At 39.7% G+C, this 17462-nt stretch overlaps 1 protein-coding gene across 2 annotated transcripts in view; it reads left to right on the top strand.

Moving 5' to 3' along the window:
* LOC110535563 (cadherin-18) overlaps positions 1-17462 on the top strand; it is a 376780-nt gene that overhangs the window by 237846 nt on the left and 121472 nt on the right. For both annotated transcript variants that reach the window (XM_021620629.2, XM_021620628.2), the window contains one exon: positions 3598-3717. In XM_021620629.2, coding sequence (XP_021476304.2) covers positions 3598-3717 — 120 coding nt within the window. The remainder of the gene's footprint in view (positions 1-3597; positions 3718-17462) is intronic.

Here is a 17462-nt window from a genome sequence, read left to right as displayed (position 1 = left end):
CTTTTATGTGCACATACCTTCTTGCAGTGGGTAACGTGGACCCAAGTGACTCTCTCAGCTATTTTAATGGCAAAGGCAGTGGTTTTAACAGAACCTGGTATGGGCCTTCCCAACGGGGCTGCTTCCAGTATATTCTCCTCAGGGACTGGATTCACCCCCCCGTCTCCTGGTTGGATTGAGTGAATCACCTTGTCCTGTAATTTCCAGGCCTTTTCAATTTGGTAGGAACATGCCTCTATCTCACTCGTTCCCTTCAAGATTACAGCCCCCAGAAAACATCCGAAAGAAAGACAATGAAGCTTTCCTTTTCACAGAAAAAAAACACTTGGTCAGCATTCATTATACTACCCCGATTCAGAAACCCTAACGTTTACTACAAACAAAACCTAATAATAATGATAATTCCATTGTACTCCCTCCAATCATTAGTTTTAAATTTCCTCAATGATTCATTATACTTAATTGAACGTGCGCTACCCTTGGTTACAATACTGTACTTTAAATCTATGAAATTCCCCTACTACTTGACTAGCCCAAGCTTGCTTTGCAACATTAAATCCCATTCAGTATGACTGCAAACAGTCTCTGAAAATGTTTAATAGGAACACCCTGCCATTAGACACACACAACTATGATTAATGTGCACTGTCCCTTTAAAATAAAATTAACTCAACCTGCAATCCACTTTGCTGACCTGACATTGTTCCACGTAATGGAAACAGATTATAATGTTAGAATACATTAACTTCCTGTTCAAATTCACTGGTGTTACCTAAACAATCTACAACTTTCCCTTCTCTTTCGGCTTCACCCTTATGAATTGTCCCAGACTTAAAAGCAATATGTAAATTGCCGAAATGTATAACCTACATCAGTCAATCCATAAGAATAAAAATACCATTCGATGGGCACAACTCTACCTCTATTATTTAGAATTCCTTAGATTTAGGTAACTGTTTCTTCTATGATTCAGTAATTTCAATACGACTCCTTTCTCAATACGTTATTCCAGTAGATCAGTTAGGCAAGACAACGTATTACATCAAAATAGCCTCGAAGTTATTTAGAATGAATTAGTCTTTCAATTTAACCTAAACCAGCTATTAAAACTTTCAGTTTATATCTTAAACAAACACTAACAACCGTATCTCTCCCGGCCAAACATATCAATATTTGAATTACAATCAGAATGAATTTTAGTCTATTGGTGCATAGGCTGAGATACGAACTCGATTCTCCCGCGTGTAGGCAAGAATTCAACCCCTGGACCACCAACACTATTGAAATGATGGAGACGCAAATAACCCAATTATTATAATTGTCTGTAGTCCTAAACTCCGGCACGTACTACTGAGACAATTCCCAGAAAATAGAGGTCCAAGCGTTTCCCCAGCGAGGATTCTCCTTACTCTCTCTCTCTCTCGTTGTCTCTGCCTCTCTCTTTTTCCTTGTATGTCCCCTTATCTTCTCTTTTCCTTTCCTCTCTTGACCCTTGTCACTCTCTCTATCTCCTACTCAGCATTTAGGAACAATTACTATTATGACTTTTGATAAATGATTAGGTCACACACGCACATAATTTTTTCCCCTGCTGATATCCTTCTGGTAACTTTCTCTCACCCTTTCTCTAAGCTTGCCTTCTTACCTTCTTTTCCGGGATTCAGACAGCCAGGTAGTTAACCCTCAACCTGCTGTTTCCCTTGACTATCTACACACGTCTTAAGTATCTACTTTATCATTAAATCACATTTTTCTATGTCTAGACGTCTCTCAAATTCATACTTCTTTCTTCATTTTGGGCATTAGATTTACCTCTCCATTTTGGGCATTAGATTTATCTCTTATCTCCGGTTAATTCCGGGACCTCCTTTGAGGATTTACTACCCATGGTTAGTCAAACCTTGTAGTTCCTATGCTTATTCTCAAAATCTAGGTGTATGTATTTCTATGATCTATGTATGTGCTCTTTTCCCTTTATTTTATTATCAAAATCTATGTGTATGTATTTCTAATTCTGATTAAATTACTCCTATGTGTCTCACTGATGTGTATGTCACTACTCCCTATGTGTGGGCTCACTATTATAGCTTATTTTGCTATCTCTTAACCGATGTGTGCTTTTCCTTTCTTGAAACTTTATCTATAGAGGTGCCGATCGGACACTAGGTCGCATAAGCTATTTTCCAGGGGTCGTAAATCCCTAGTCAGCAGCCTATTTTTCTGTTGTTGCTTGTTATTTTGATGTTAATATCTCGTAACTCACTCCGCTATATTAGGCTTCCCTTCTTCGTTGGATAATCAGACCTAGATGTGCGAAGATCTGACTCTCCCCTTCCTGCTAATATCCCCTAGATTAATTACATTTAGATCTCAATATTCTCTAGTTTATATTGGTACTGCAGATACCCGGTGTCATTACGGAACCCCTTCTACTGCTGCCTAGGTGGCTCTACACCCAATTCCTATATTTAATTTGCATAGAATAATTTGTTCCCTTTAAAACTTTTCTCTACACACAATTCTAAAGATAGGTCACCGGGTTAGAATGCCTAATGGGTATTTTAAAATCAACACCTAAACTGCACAAAAACAATCAAAAATATATTTCTGAATGTAGCCCGAGCATCAATTCCCCAGAATTTGTGAATAAAGATTTACTGACCTTCGTCTCGTAGACTGGGAAAAGCAATGTAGGTTGGATCTCGTCACCACCTCTGTCGTGTACCAGTTCACCACTGGCCGGAAATAAACCCTCAATTCAGAGGTCAGGTCCTTGTTTTACGGATCCTGGATCCGCCCGTGCACGGTTTTCAGCAGTTTCTTGGGACGACAGAGGCAGGTATTGAGATCCGGCTCGAAGGACCAAATTGTCACGAGAATTATGTTCTCAATGTTCATAACCCAATTCAATTACATTACTCGGCCTGTAACCCAGAATTTGTAAGATACTGGTTGAATGAAACAGATGGAGGCCCAGCTAAATAGTTAAAATGTTTATTCACGAGAGCGCTATTTCGTTGTACAAAACCATTAATTTCATACTAGCTCCTTACGCACATACTTTCACACACAAACAGTAGATATCATACGCACATACATACACACGAACAGTAGGTATCCTACGCACATACTGTATCAATACCCAGCCGACAAAGATTAGGGACCGTGAGAAGCACTCGCTGTCCTCCCTCAAGATTAGGGAGTACTCACTGCCTTCTCCCAAATCTCTCAGAGGCCCCTAGCAAGGTTGGCACCGAATTCTGCTCAGACAGTCTGTGTTTAAGATACTAAAATCATATATTGTACAGATATATAATTTTACTGACTAAAACTACACACATCATTAATAATAATGTAATGATCCTAATCAATTTCATACAATTATATGGTTTCAGGGTGTAATATTCTAGTCATTCATTTAAACATATAAATTCCATCAACAGTCCTGAAACTATTACTTCTTCAATTAAATATATGAAGTTACCCAACATCAAAACAAATTCTGTATGAATTAAAGGCACTCATGAAGACACACTCATAAGTATCACATATCGATAAGAATGCTTGATTCTGATTTTTCTTTCATTATATTTTCAGGTACTTCTGTATATCAAGTTACTGCTTCGGACGCTGATGACCCAACGTATGGAAATAGTGCCCGAGTTGTCTACAGTATTCTCCAAGGACAGCCATATTTCTCTATTGATCCCAAAACTGGTAAGACACAATATTGTACACATTATCAACTTACTTTGAGTGAATGCAGTGCTGGTTTGAATTAGTCATAAAGTAGAATCAACATAAAATATTTATACATAGTATACTATCGTCAGATATGCAGTGATTTTTTATTGATACTTCGGAATTATCTCCACGGAAATCTCTCCACAATGGCACCGTGGGCAAATGACATACAGTGTACCGGTAATGATAGAAGCTATCTCTGAGATGTAAGCAAACTACAGCTATAGAGTACCACAGTATAAGTCATAACACTCATAAAGCATATAAAGAACTACAAATGCCATGATGATCTGGACGAGACTACCGAATCGAGGCAAAGGTAAGAATCTCTGATTTAACTCTCTAATGTTTGCTAAATTTAGTAATAATTAAATTGGCTAAATGTTTTTAAATTGACAGTTCTGTGGACTATCTTGTACAAGTTTTAGATTGACACAATACCTGTTAGCAAAGGTGTCAGCTAGAGAATACGTGCAGGAGCTTACAGGGATTTTTAGTCGTGCATCATGTCTACTTTGATGCTAATTAGCATTTTTGTTTCTGAGAGTAAATATAGCCGAATATATTAATAAAAGTCACCTTGTCCGAGAGAGATTTATATGGTTAGCAAAAAGTCGCACCAGGGTAAGCTTACACGAAATCCAGTGGTGTAAAAAGTACCCAATTATAAGTCTAAAAGTATTTGGTTTTAAATATACTCAAGTATCAAAAGTAAAAGTTTAAATCATTTAAAATTCCTTACATTAAGCAATCCAGATTTTTTAATTCATTTTTTTATTTACGGATAGCCAGGGGCACACTTCAAAACTCAGACATAGTTTAAAAACGAAGCATTTGTGTTTAGTGAGTCTGCCAGATCAGAAGCAGTAGGGATGAGCAGGGATGAAGTGAGTGAATGAACAAGACAATTTTCCTGTCCTGCTTAGCATTCGAAATGTAACAAGTACTTTTGGGTGTCAGGGAAAATGTAAAGAGTAAAAAATTAATTATTTCCTTTGGGAATGTAGTGGAGCAAAAGTAAAAGTTGCCAAAAATATAAATAGTAAAGTAAGTACAGATACCGCAAAAACTACTTAAGTAGTACGTTAAAGTATTTTTACTTAAGTACTTTACACCACTTCACGAAACACAGCACTTATTTTAAGTGATTCTAAAATTCTCTATGGGAAAAATGAATGGTTGAAAAAGGATTAGAACCATTTCCCTGTTTGACCGCTGGGTTTTATAGGTATTATGACACCTCCATTGTGGGGCTCTATACAATCTCCACATTCTTTATTGCAGTGGTCACCAACAGGTCGATCATCCTAGTCGATCACCAAACATTTCTGTAGAAAAGCCAACGACAAAAGCATAAAGGCTTGAGCTCAGTTTTTTTGTGTTGTGCTGTTGGTGGTAGGTGCACTTGGTTCAGAAGCCCTGTGCACCAGGTAGACCATTTAATTCGTATGAAAATACAAACTTTGCCTACCCGGCGGAACAGGGGATCTTTGGCTAAATTGAGTGCTCCTACTGTGCTGTCCAATCTAATAGCCAATCGGAAAGAGCACCAGCTGTTCCGGGAAGACTATGTGACCACGATCCCCATAGCCGATGTGAGAAAGACCTTTAAACAGGTCAACATTCACAAGGCTGTGGGGCCAGATGGACTACCCGAGTGTGTACTCAGAGCATGCAAGGACCAATTATCAATTGTCTTCACTGACATTTTCAAGCTCTCTCTGACCGAGTCTGTGATACCCACATGTTTCAAGCCGACCACCATAGTTCCTGTGTCCTAGAATGCGAAGGTAACCTGCCTAAATGACTACCACCCCGAAGCACGTCGGTAGCTATTAATTGCTTTGAAGGTCATAGCTCACATCAACACCATCATACCGGAAACCCCAGACCCACTCCAATTCGCATACCGCCCCAACAGATCCACAGATGACGCAATCTCAATCACACTCCACACTGCCCTTTCCCAACTGGACAAAAGGAACACCTATGTGAGAATGCTGTTCATTGACTACACCTCAGCGTTCAACACCATAGTGCCCACAAAGCTCATCACTAAGCTAAGGACCCTGGTACTAAACACCTTCCTCTGAAACTGGATCCTGGACTTCCTGACGGGCCGCCCCCCCAGGTGGTAAAGTTAGGCAACAACACGTCTGCCATGCTGATCCTCACCACAGGGGCCCCTCAGTGGTGCGTGCTTAGTCCCCTCCTGTACTCCCTGTTCACCCACGACTGCATTGCCAAGCATGACTCCAACACCATCATTCATTTTGTTGATGACAGAACAGTAGTACGCCTGATCACCGACAATGATGAGTCAGCCTATAGGGAGGAGGTCAGAGACCTGGCAGTGTGGTGCCAGGACAGCAACCTCTCCCTCATTGTGAAGGAGATGATCGTGGACTACAGGAAAAGGAGGGCTGAACAGGCCCCAATTAACATTGACTGGGCATGTAGTGGAACGGGTCAAGAGTTTCAAGTTCCTTGTTATCAACATCACCAACAAACTATCATGGTCCAAAAACACCAAGAAAGTCGTGAAGAGGGCACAACAAAACCTTTTCCCTCTCAGGAGACTAAAAAGATTTGGCATGGGTCCCCTGATCCTCAAAAAGTTCTACAGCTGGATCATCGAGAGCATCTTGACCGGTTGCATCACCGCCTGGTATGACAACTGCTCGTCGTCTGACCGTAAGGCGCTACAGAGGGTAGTGGGTACAGCACAATACATCACTGGGGCCAAGGTCCCTGCCATCCAGGACCTATATACTAGGCAATGCCAGAGGAAGGCCCAACAATTGTCAAAGACTCCAGTCGCCCAAGTCATAGACTGTTCTCCCTCCTACCGCACGGAAAACGGTACCAGAACGCCAAGTCTAGGTCCAAAGGCTCCTAAACAGCTTATACCCCCAAGCTATTAGACTGCTGAACAATTAATCAAATGGCCACCCAGACTAGATACATGGACACCCTCCCCCCCTTAGTTTTTAGACTGCTGCAACTCACTGTTTATTATCTATGCATAGTCACCTTACCCCTACCTACATGTGCAAATGACCTTGACTAACCTGTACCCCCACATATTGACTCAGTACCGGTATCACCTGTATAAAGCCTTAAAATTATGTAATTTTATTGTTACTTTTTATTTATTTTTTTACTTTAGTTTATTTAGTAAATATTTTTTAAACTCTATTTCATCAACTGCGTTGTTGGTTGTGTGCTTGTAAGCAAGCATTTCACGGTAAGTTCTACACCTCTTGTATTCGGAACATGTGACAAATTAAATTTGATTTGAAATCCCTCTGTCTACCTACAGCTTCCACGTCCCCGGCCACAGCAAAGTTTGACGCTAGCCTACGTGAGATCTCATAACTTTTACAACCATGACTAGAGAGAGACTGTCAAAGAATACAGCAAAGAGCTGCTGTTTTTATGAGTGACTTCATGTCTAAGTTTTATTCAACCTTATTACTAAACATAAAACTAGCAATTCTCTCTACTTCCACTCGCGCTACAGCTGTAATGAATTAGCTAAGTGTATCGATAGCACTGTGTTTTTATTAATATTTTAGCAGCTCGTCGTGTCTTTTAATATCGAGGAATATTTCACTTCCTCTGGTCATAGTAACAACATACATTTTTGCCTGAGGCAGATGTGGTACGACTCGTGTTTGGCTATTAGGTGCAAGACTGTGTCCCTTCTCTCTGGTCAGTCTCACCGAATGTAAGTTGTAAGCAGGGACCGTGAGAGGCGAACCCTCTGCTGCTCTCTCCCTCCCTCCTTCCACTGAAGCTTAATACCATGTTCAAACCAATTAGGAACTCGGAAATCTCTGACTTCCGATTTCAGTGCATTCAAGACAACTCTGAATTTTTTTTATCCGGCTGGGGAAATTTGTTTTGAATGGTCATCCAACTCGAAAACATCTTTCTAGGGCTCCGACTTTCCGACCTGGTGTTCACTGACATAATTTTGTGTCTGTAGCCCAGTTGTCTTGAAACCTGTCGTGGAAATTTCCTCTATTTACCAAATCATGAGCGCAAACCACACACAAGTCAGAGTTAGTTATCAAAGTCCATCTTTAATTATATCAGCTCTATCACAATCCTGTGACTCTCAGATCGATTCAGTGTCTAACCATGAATTCTCTGAGAGCCCCCTTACAATGCAACTGAGTTCCTTTTAATAGCAAAAACACACATAGTCAGACAACATAGACATAATTCATCGTTCAGCTTTGTTTCCTTTCCCAAACCCCAGAACCATAAACCAATCCTCCAAATCAACAGGCATATATCAAATTGTCATTTAGATACAACCCACTCAAAATACAACCTCCTGGACAAACTCACTGAGAGGAGGGTGAGGCTATAACTTAAGATAGAAACAACATAAGAGGGAGCATAGAATGATTCCAGACACTGCAACCTTCCTTTCCCCACTATGGGAAAGGTAGAGAGTGAAAGATATGTTTACACATGATGACACTTTGACCTCTCCCCTCTCAGCGGACCATGCAACTTAGTTTTGACATAGAACAGATAACTGCAACCTCACCACAGAATTACACAAAAATACCATTCTGATGAGAAGTAACTTACACACATTTGATGAATATTAAACATCTTACATATGTTACCAACAAATTCTGATTATCCCACGAAAAACCCCATCACCATCAGACTAAGGTACCATCAGTCTAGTAAAATTAAAAAGCGAAGTATTTCAATATACGCTTCACTGAGGCTCGCAAGTACTACACCAATATCTACAGTGCATTCAGAAAGTATTCAGACCCCTTCTTTTTTCCACATTTTGTTAGGTTACAGCCTTATTCTAAAATGGATTAAACATTTTTTTCCTCATCAATCTACACACAATATCCCATAATGACAAAGCGAAAACTGATTTTAGCATATTTATTAAAAATAAAAAACAGAAATACCTTATTTACATAAGTATTCAGACCATTTGCTCTGAGACTCGAAATTGAGCTCAGGTGCATCCTGCTTCCATTGAACATCCTTGAGATTTTTCTACAAGTCCATCTGTGGTTAATTCTATTGATTGGACATGATTGGGATAGGCACACATCTGTCTATATAAAGTTACCATAGTTGACAGTGCATGTCAGGGCAAAAACCAAGCTATGACGTCGAAAGAATTGTCCGTAGAAGTCCAAGACAGGATTGTGTCAAGGCACATATCTGGGGAAGGGTAACAAAAAATGTCTGCAGCATTGAAGGTCCCCAAGAACACAGTGGCCTCCATAATTTCTAAATGGAAGAAGTTTGTAAATACCAAGACTCTTACTAGAGCTGGCCTTTTGGCCAAACTGAGATATAGGGGGAGAAGGGACTTGGTCAGGGAGGTGACCAAGAACCTGATGGTCACTCGGACAGAGCTCCAGAGTTCCTCTGTGGAGATAGGAGAACCTTCCAGAAGGATAATCATCTCTAGAGTACTCTGCCAGACGGAAGCCACTCCTCAGTAAAAGGCACATGACAGCCTGCTTGGAGTTTGAGAAAAGGCACTTAAAGGACTCTCAGGCCATGAGAAACAAGATTCTCTGGTCTGATAAAACCAAGATTGAACTCTTTGGCCTGAATGCCAAACGTCACCTCTGGAGAAAACCTGGCACCATCCCTACGATGAAGCATGGTGGTGACAGCATCATGCTATGGGGATGTTTTTCAGCAGCAGGGAGTGGGAGACTAGTCAGGATTGAGGGAAAGATGAACAGAGCAAAGTACAGAGAGATAATTGTTGAAAACCTGCTCCAGTGCATTCAGAACCTAGACTGGGGTGAAGGTTCACCTTCCAACAGGACCACGACCCTAAGCACACAGCCAAGACAACGCAAGAGTGTATTCGGGAGTATCTGAATGTCCTGTGGCCCAACCAGAGTGGCCCAACCAGAGCCCGAACTTGAACCCGATCAAACATCTCTGGAGAGACCTGAAAATAACTGTGCATCGACGCTCCCCATCCAACCTGATATATCTTGAGAGGATCTGCAGTGAAGAATGGGAGAAACTCCCCAAATACAGGTGTGCCAAGCTTGTAGTGTCATAACCAAAACGTCTCAAGGCTGTAATTTCTGCCAAAGGTGCTGAGTAAAGGGTCTAAATACTTATGCAAATGTGATATTTCCGTTTGTTATTTGTAATATATGTAAAAATATTTGTAAAAAATTGTTTTTGCTTTGGCATTATTCGCTAGAATAAGGCTGTAACGTAACAAAATGTAGAACAAGTCAAGGGGTCTGAATTCTTTACAAATACACTTTATTTTGTTATCAAAGCTTGAGTTTTGAAATATTATGGTATGAGAAGAACAATATTGTCATGGCAAGCATATATCCAATATGCTGTGATAATGTATTTGGCCTAATGCACTGTCATGACATTGGCCTGTGGGGGGAGGTTTATGACCCCCATAAATACCTTTCTCCTTTTCTCTCGCTCTCTACTCTATAGAGTTGACTCTTGTAAAGCCTTTGTAACATAGAGATTCTGGTAACATTGAAAGATGGGAAACGGAACCATATTTCGGTAATCCAACCAGTTGAAAATATGCATTGGTACTTAATGAATATGATCTCAGATCAGCTGTTGTCTAAGACATTACTACTAATGACAGGATGACAAACTGTATCGTGGAAAGTCGACACATTCTAGTTATCAGATTCACATGGAATTGTTGTGCATTTTAAATGTTTAACTTCTTATAGATCAGTGGCATCCCACCTTGACAATTCCGGTGAAAATGCAGCGCGCCAAATTCAAATTAAATTACTATAAATATTTAACTTTCATGAAATCACAAGTGCAATACATCAAAATAAAGCTTAACTTGTTAATCCAGCCGCTGTGTCAGATTTCAAAAAGGCTTTACGGCGAAAGCAAACCATGAGGATTATCTGAGAACAGCACTCAGCGCACAAAACATTACAAACAGTTAGCAGCCAAGTAGATTAGTCACAAAAGTCAGAAATAGCAATAAAATGTATCACTTACCTTTGATCTCTGTATGGTTGCACTCACAAGACTCCCAGTTACACAATAAATGTTTGTTTTGGTCGATTAAGTCCCTCTTTATATTTCAAAAACCTCCATTTTGTTGGCGTGTTTTGTTCAGTATCACAAGAGGCAGACGAAAATTCCAAATAGTATCTGTAAAGTCCGTAGAAACATGTCAAACGATGTTTATAAGCAATCCTCAGGTGGTTTTTAGCCTAAATAATTGCTAATATTTAAAGTGGACAATAATGTCTTCAATATAAAAGAAAAACAAGAAAGGTGCACTCTCGGGATTGCGCACCAAACAGGTTGGGGAAATTCCACTGGCCTCTCATTGAAACTGCTCATTCTCCCTAATTTTTTTAGAATAAAGGCCTGAAACAATTTCTAAAGACTGTTCACAGCTAGTGGTAGCCATAGGGAATGGAATCTGGGTCCTATCCCTTTAAATGGTGGGTAGGCTTTCAATGGAAAAACACCCATTTCAAAATAATAACACTTCCTGGATGGATTTTCCTCAGGTTTTCGCCTGCCATTTCAGTTCTGTTATGCTCACAGACATTATGTGAACAGTTTTGGAAACTTTAGAGTGTTTTCTATCCAAATTGTATGCATATCCTAGCTTCTGGGCCTAAGTAGCAGGCAGTTTACTTTGGGCACGCTTTTCATCCAACATTTCAACACTATATAAACCCGTTAACAAAAATGAAACTTCCTGTTCCAGGGACGTGCAGACTTGCGGTCCCCATGTTAAAAAGGACAAGGTCACCTACAGAACTAAGTCAACCTCACCGTGAGCTCTGGTTGAATGACAATAACCTGACGAATCAAATTTAGCATTAGCGCAGCAACTGTAGACGTGGGCTAGGAGAGGACGGACAGAGTATCCATTCTACCACGCTCCAGTTCACCACTAGACATTCTTCAGAGGACCAGAGATCCATGCTGGACCACCCCGCCTTCTATCTACAACCAATCTACCGAAGCGCAGCTCAGAGTAAATATTTATTGCATTTTCAAATGGAGGGTTATTTAGACTGCATAAGATACTGTATTTACGATAACATAGCTTCCTACGGCCCGATAGAGACACAAAACCTTTTTGTTCCTCAGTCCTCCCGCTCTTTCACTCAAACCCAACCCCCTTTCTTTGGGTAACTAGGCCTCATATCTGTTCCGTCCGCTAGGGACGTTTTCCTTTATGACATCATTTGTAATCAATGTATGATACATTCTGTGTATATGTAATGTATATGTAATTCTGTATGATTATTTAGGTATTTAGTAAATAAATAATTAAACCAAATTTTGCATAGCTGATTCAACTTGTTAGCCAGGGTTCGTAAAGATAACCAAGAATTTACAACTTTCAGATGAGCCTGAATAAAGTGACGATTAAATATTCACTGCTACTGACGTAAAAGATTACTAGGTCTTTAAGAGTTTATTCGGAAGATAACAGCTCTATAAACATTATGTCGTGGTGCCCCGGCTTTCTAGTTAATTACATTTACATGATTAGCTTAATCAGGTAATATTAATGACGGGGAAATTATTTTATAGAATAGCATGTCATATCCCTTAATCCGGCATAGCCAAAGACATGACAGCACAAACCTCATTCCTAAAGAACTGTTTTATTAGGTTAATGTTAAATTTTTTGAGTAATGTGTTTTTTTTTTATCGGAGTGGTAGATCTTGGCTTGCTTTTTGACTGTGAAAGTGATCTTGACTCTGAAAAGATTTTCATTGATTATTTTTTTATTTCACTTTTATTTAACCAGGTAAGCTAGCTGAGAACAAGTTCTCATTTACAACTGCGACCTGGCCAAGATAAAGCAAAGCAGTACGACAGAAACAACAACACAGAGTTACACATGGAATAAAGAAGCATACAGTCAATAACACAATAGAAGAAAAAGAAAGTCTATATACAGTGTGTGCAAATGGCATGAGGAGGTAAGGCAATAAATTGGCCATAGTAGCAAAGTAATTAAAATTTAGCAGATTAAGACTGGAGTGATCGATGGGCAGATGATGATGAGCAGATGATGGTCAGTAAGTAGTGATACTGGTGTGCAAAAGAGCAGTAAAGTAAACATTTTTTACAGATGGACTATATACAGCTGCAGCGATCGGTTAGCTGCTCAGGTTGGTGACCACTGCTTTAAGGTATTGTTCAGCTCCCTATTTACTCTGTAGGCAATCACTAACAATCTCCTCTGAGGTCATTTGTATTAGATGCACTCTCTCTCTCTGGGCTACAGTCAGCCTTTAAAATAAAAATTAAAAGAAAGGTTTAAACTGTTTCACACTTTTCAAAAATGCATATTTTGTTTTAGATGGCCTTCATGATTCTATAAAATATTTAATGCAGATGGCAAAGTGCACACAATACTTCTGTGTCTGTGTAAGATGGCAAGGGTGTGTAGCATACATGTGTCTCGTAACATGAACTACTCACATAGAAGCAATGCTTTAATGACCTAGATGAATGAAAGATGACTTGAAGACTAGTTCAGATATGTCTCTTGGGAAAGTCTCTCCATAGAAATGTATGTGATAAAACATGTTGCAGTAGAGCATTGCAGCCTACCGTATGTCCAAACAAAATTAACATCTCCCCATTGCCTAATCAATAACTGGATGTTGAAACCTCTGTAAATGCAGTTGGTATTATTGAGTGTAAGAGGGTTCATTGTTATTCTACACCAAGAATAAAGTATGTAATACCCATATGCAGCAGTGTGCTCTTGGTCATATTTCCAATGGGTTGTTTTGCTCGGGCTGACTCTGCATCTTGTCTGCATTGTAATTCAGCATGGGGCATGAGGCATGGAGGGAGGTGCAGGGATGTGTGTGTGTGGGGGATGTGATCGAAGGTGTAGCAAGCAGCTGCTCTCTCCACTCCATAGCAGTGTTAGCCATGCATGCTAATACAATACTGTCTCTTTCTGCTGTTTTAGTAACTCATCTGTCCAATGCTTTTCACTAACCGAAAGGTAGCTGGTTTGAGCAATTTGGTCCATGGGTGCCGTACTATGGCTGACCCTGTAAAATACCCTGTAAAATAACACATTTCAATGTACCTATCCGGTGCGTGACAATAAATACAAAACATCAAAACTACAACGAGAGTCTACTAAGGGCTATAGCACAGAGGGTCGGAATGAGTTTCCTATACAATTTGTGGTATCTGAAAGGTTTATGGACTGGTGCCCATTTCCCAAAAACGAGCACGTGACTCTAGTGTGTGTGTGTGTGAGTGAGTGAGTGAGTGAGTGAGTGAGTGAGTGAGTGAGTGAGTGAGTGAGTGAGTGAGTGAGAGACTAACTACTGATGGTGGTAAATCCAGTTTTCTGATTATAATGAAAGGTGTCTGGCAGGAGTCGGTTCTGAGTCCAGTACTTTTTATTGTATACATTAACAATACTGGTTTGTCTGTAAAATAATTGTAACCTGTATGTGGACGATACTGTTTATTCTTTTGCCCCCACTGTTGACGAAGTTCTATCTGAATTATAGTCTTCTTTGATTGTTTTACAGAAAACCTTTATTGATCTTAAATTCGTATTGAATGCAGATAAAACAAAGTATATGTTGTTTTCTAGAGCACACAAAAATTGTTATAATGATTTAAGAATATGTACCTTGGATGGTCCCAACATTGTTCGTTTATGTCCCTGCTTACAAGTATCTGGGCATTTTGGATAGGTAAAAAGCATATTTCTGAGTTATTAACTAAGAAGTTGGGCTTCTTCTATAGAAATAGGTCATGCCTCTCTGTAAATATTAGAACGCAGATCATTCAGTTGACATGTATTCCTCTCCTAGACTATGGCGACATCATCTACATGAATGCAGCTGCCACTTCATTATAGCAGTTAGAAGCAGTTTACCATAGTGCACTTTGTTTTATCACGAATGACAGGTTTTGCACTTATTACTGCTTTCTCTGTCAGAACGTAGGATGGCTCACGTAGGTCGAAGCACTGCATTTTATTCATGTCACGTTCATCGTATACATAATGAGCGGACCAAGGCGCAGCGTGAGTAGAGTTCCAGATATTTAGTAAAGTGAACCTTCAAAACAACAAAGAATAAACTAATGTGAAGTTCGTAGCACACATAGCAATAAACCAAAACAAACCAATATCCCACAAACGCAGGTGGGAATAGAACCACACTAAGTATAATCCCCAATTAGAGGCAACGATCAGCAGCTGCCTCCAATTGGGAACCATACTCACACCAACATAGAAATTCTAGACTAGAACACCACCTAGTCACGCTCTGACCTATTGCACCATAGAGAACCTCAAGGGCTCTCTATGGTCAGGACGTGACAATTCATTTATAAAGCCCTTTTGCTAAAACTCCCACATTACCTGACATCTTTACTTACCCATAGAAGCACAAGTTACCATACCCGATCACAGCGATGGCTAACTCTGGAAATTCCGAATGTTGCGACAGACTTGGGAAAATCTGCTTTAACCTTTTTGGGATAGGGGGCACCATTTTCACTTTTGGATGAATAGAGTGCCCAGAGTGAACTGCCTCCAACTCTGTCCCAGATGTTAATATATGCATAGTAGTATTGGATAGAAAACACTCTGACGTTTCTAAAACTGTTTGAATGATGTATGTGAGTATAACAGAACTCATATGGCAGGCGAAAACCTGAGAAGAATCCAACCAGGAAGTGGGACATCTGAGGTTTGTAGTTTTTCAAAGCTTGGCCTACCGAATACACATTGAGATATGTATGAGGTTGCACTTTCTAGGGCTTCCACTAGATGTCAATTGTCTTTCTAAACTGGTTTGAGGATTCTACTATAAAGTAGAGGCTCTGGCAGAGAGCCTAGGTCTCATGACTCGCGCTCCCGACAGAGTTACCTCTCGTTCCAGTGCTTTTTGAAGACAAAGGAATTCTCCGGTTGGAACATTATTGATGTTGTATGTTAAAAACATCCTAACGATTGATTCCATACATCGTTTGACATGTTTCTAAAGGACTGTAACAGAACTTTTTGAGTTTTAGTCTGGATGAAGAGCCTGCGCCTCATGAAGATGGATTACTGGGCTGAACACGCTAACAACAAGTGGCTATTTGGACATAAATGATGGAACTTTATAGAACAAATCAGTCATTTATTGTCGAACTGGGATTCCTGGGAGTGCCTTCTGATGAAGATCATCAAAGGTAAGTGAATATTTATGGTGTTGTTTCTAACTTTGTTGGTTCCAAAATGGCGGCTATTCCTCTGGCTGTTTTGGGTTCTGAGCGCCGTTCTCAGATTATGCTTTTTCTGTTTTTTTTTAATCTGACACAGCGGTTGCATTAAGGTCTATCTTTAATTCTGTGAATAACACTAGTATGTTTTATCAATGTTTATTATGATTATTTCTGCAAAATCACCGGATGTTTTGGAATCAAAACATTACTGCACGTAACACGCCAATGTAAACTGAGATTTTGGGATATAAATATGCACATTATCGAACAAAACATACATGTATTGTGTAACATGATGTCCTATGAGTCTCTTCTGATGAAAATCATCAAAGGTTAGTGATTCATTTGACCTATATTTCTGCTTTTTGTGACTCCTATCTTTGGCTGGAAAAATGTCTGTGTGTTTTTTTGACTTGGCGGTGATCTAACATAATCATATGTTGTGCTTTAGTTGTAAAGCATTTTTTAGTTTGGACACGATGGGTAGATTAACAAGATGTTTATCTTTCGTTTGCTGTATTGGACTTGTTAATGTGTGAAAGTTACCAATTTCTGAAAAATATTTTTGAATTTCGCGCGCTGTTGTCGAGGGGTTCCGCACTAGAAAGGTTACGTTTCTTTGCACGACATGTATGGAAAAATCTTCAGAGTTCCCTACATATGGATGTATTGGTGCCTTTCGGGCAGTTCAGAGTGTTGATTCAGGACATTTTTGCTGACTAGTGTGATTGTTTTCTTGAGTGTGTTTATTTACATTTTCTGGTGTATTTCTGATGTGTAAGTTGTGTAATTGTAAGATCCAAGGCTACCTTAAAACCCTTGACTGTTTACAGGAACAATGGTGACGTGTTTGCTCTGTCCCTGTACTATAGATTGCCCTTTAACCTTTTTAGCCTTCTGCCTGGTGTGTTTAACTTGTCTAAAGTATGGTACAGTGCCTTGCGAAAGTATTCGGCCCCCTTGAACTTTGCGACCTTTTGCCACATTTCAGGCTTCAAACATAAAGATATAAAACTGTATTTTTTTGTGAAGAATCAACAACAAGTGGGACACAATCATGAAGTGGAACGACATTTATTGGATATTTCAAACTTTTTTAACAAATCAAAAACTGAAAAATTGGGCGTGCAAAATTATTCAGCCCCTTTACTTTCAGTGCAGCAAACTCTCTCCAGAAGTTCAGTGAGGATCTCTGAATGATCCAATGTTGACCTAAATGACTAATGATGATAAATACAATCCACCTGTGTGTAATCAAGTCTCCGTATAAATGCACCTGCACTGTGATAGTCTCAGAGGTCCGTTAAAAGCGCAGAGAGCATCATGAAGAACAAGGAACACACCAGGCAGGTCCAAGATACTGTTGTGAAGAAGTTTAAAGCCGGATTTGGATACAAAAATATTTCCCAAGCTTTAAACATCCCAAGGAGCACTGTGCAAGCGATAATAT

The sequence above is a fragment of the Oncorhynchus mykiss genome, chromosome 11 (genome assembly GCF_013265735.2).
Source record: "Oncorhynchus mykiss isolate Arlee chromosome 11, USDA_OmykA_1.1, whole genome shotgun sequence".
NCBI lineage: Eukaryota > Metazoa > Chordata > Actinopteri > Salmoniformes > Salmonidae > Oncorhynchus > Oncorhynchus mykiss.
This window is presented reverse-complemented; position numbering and strand designations above follow the sequence as displayed.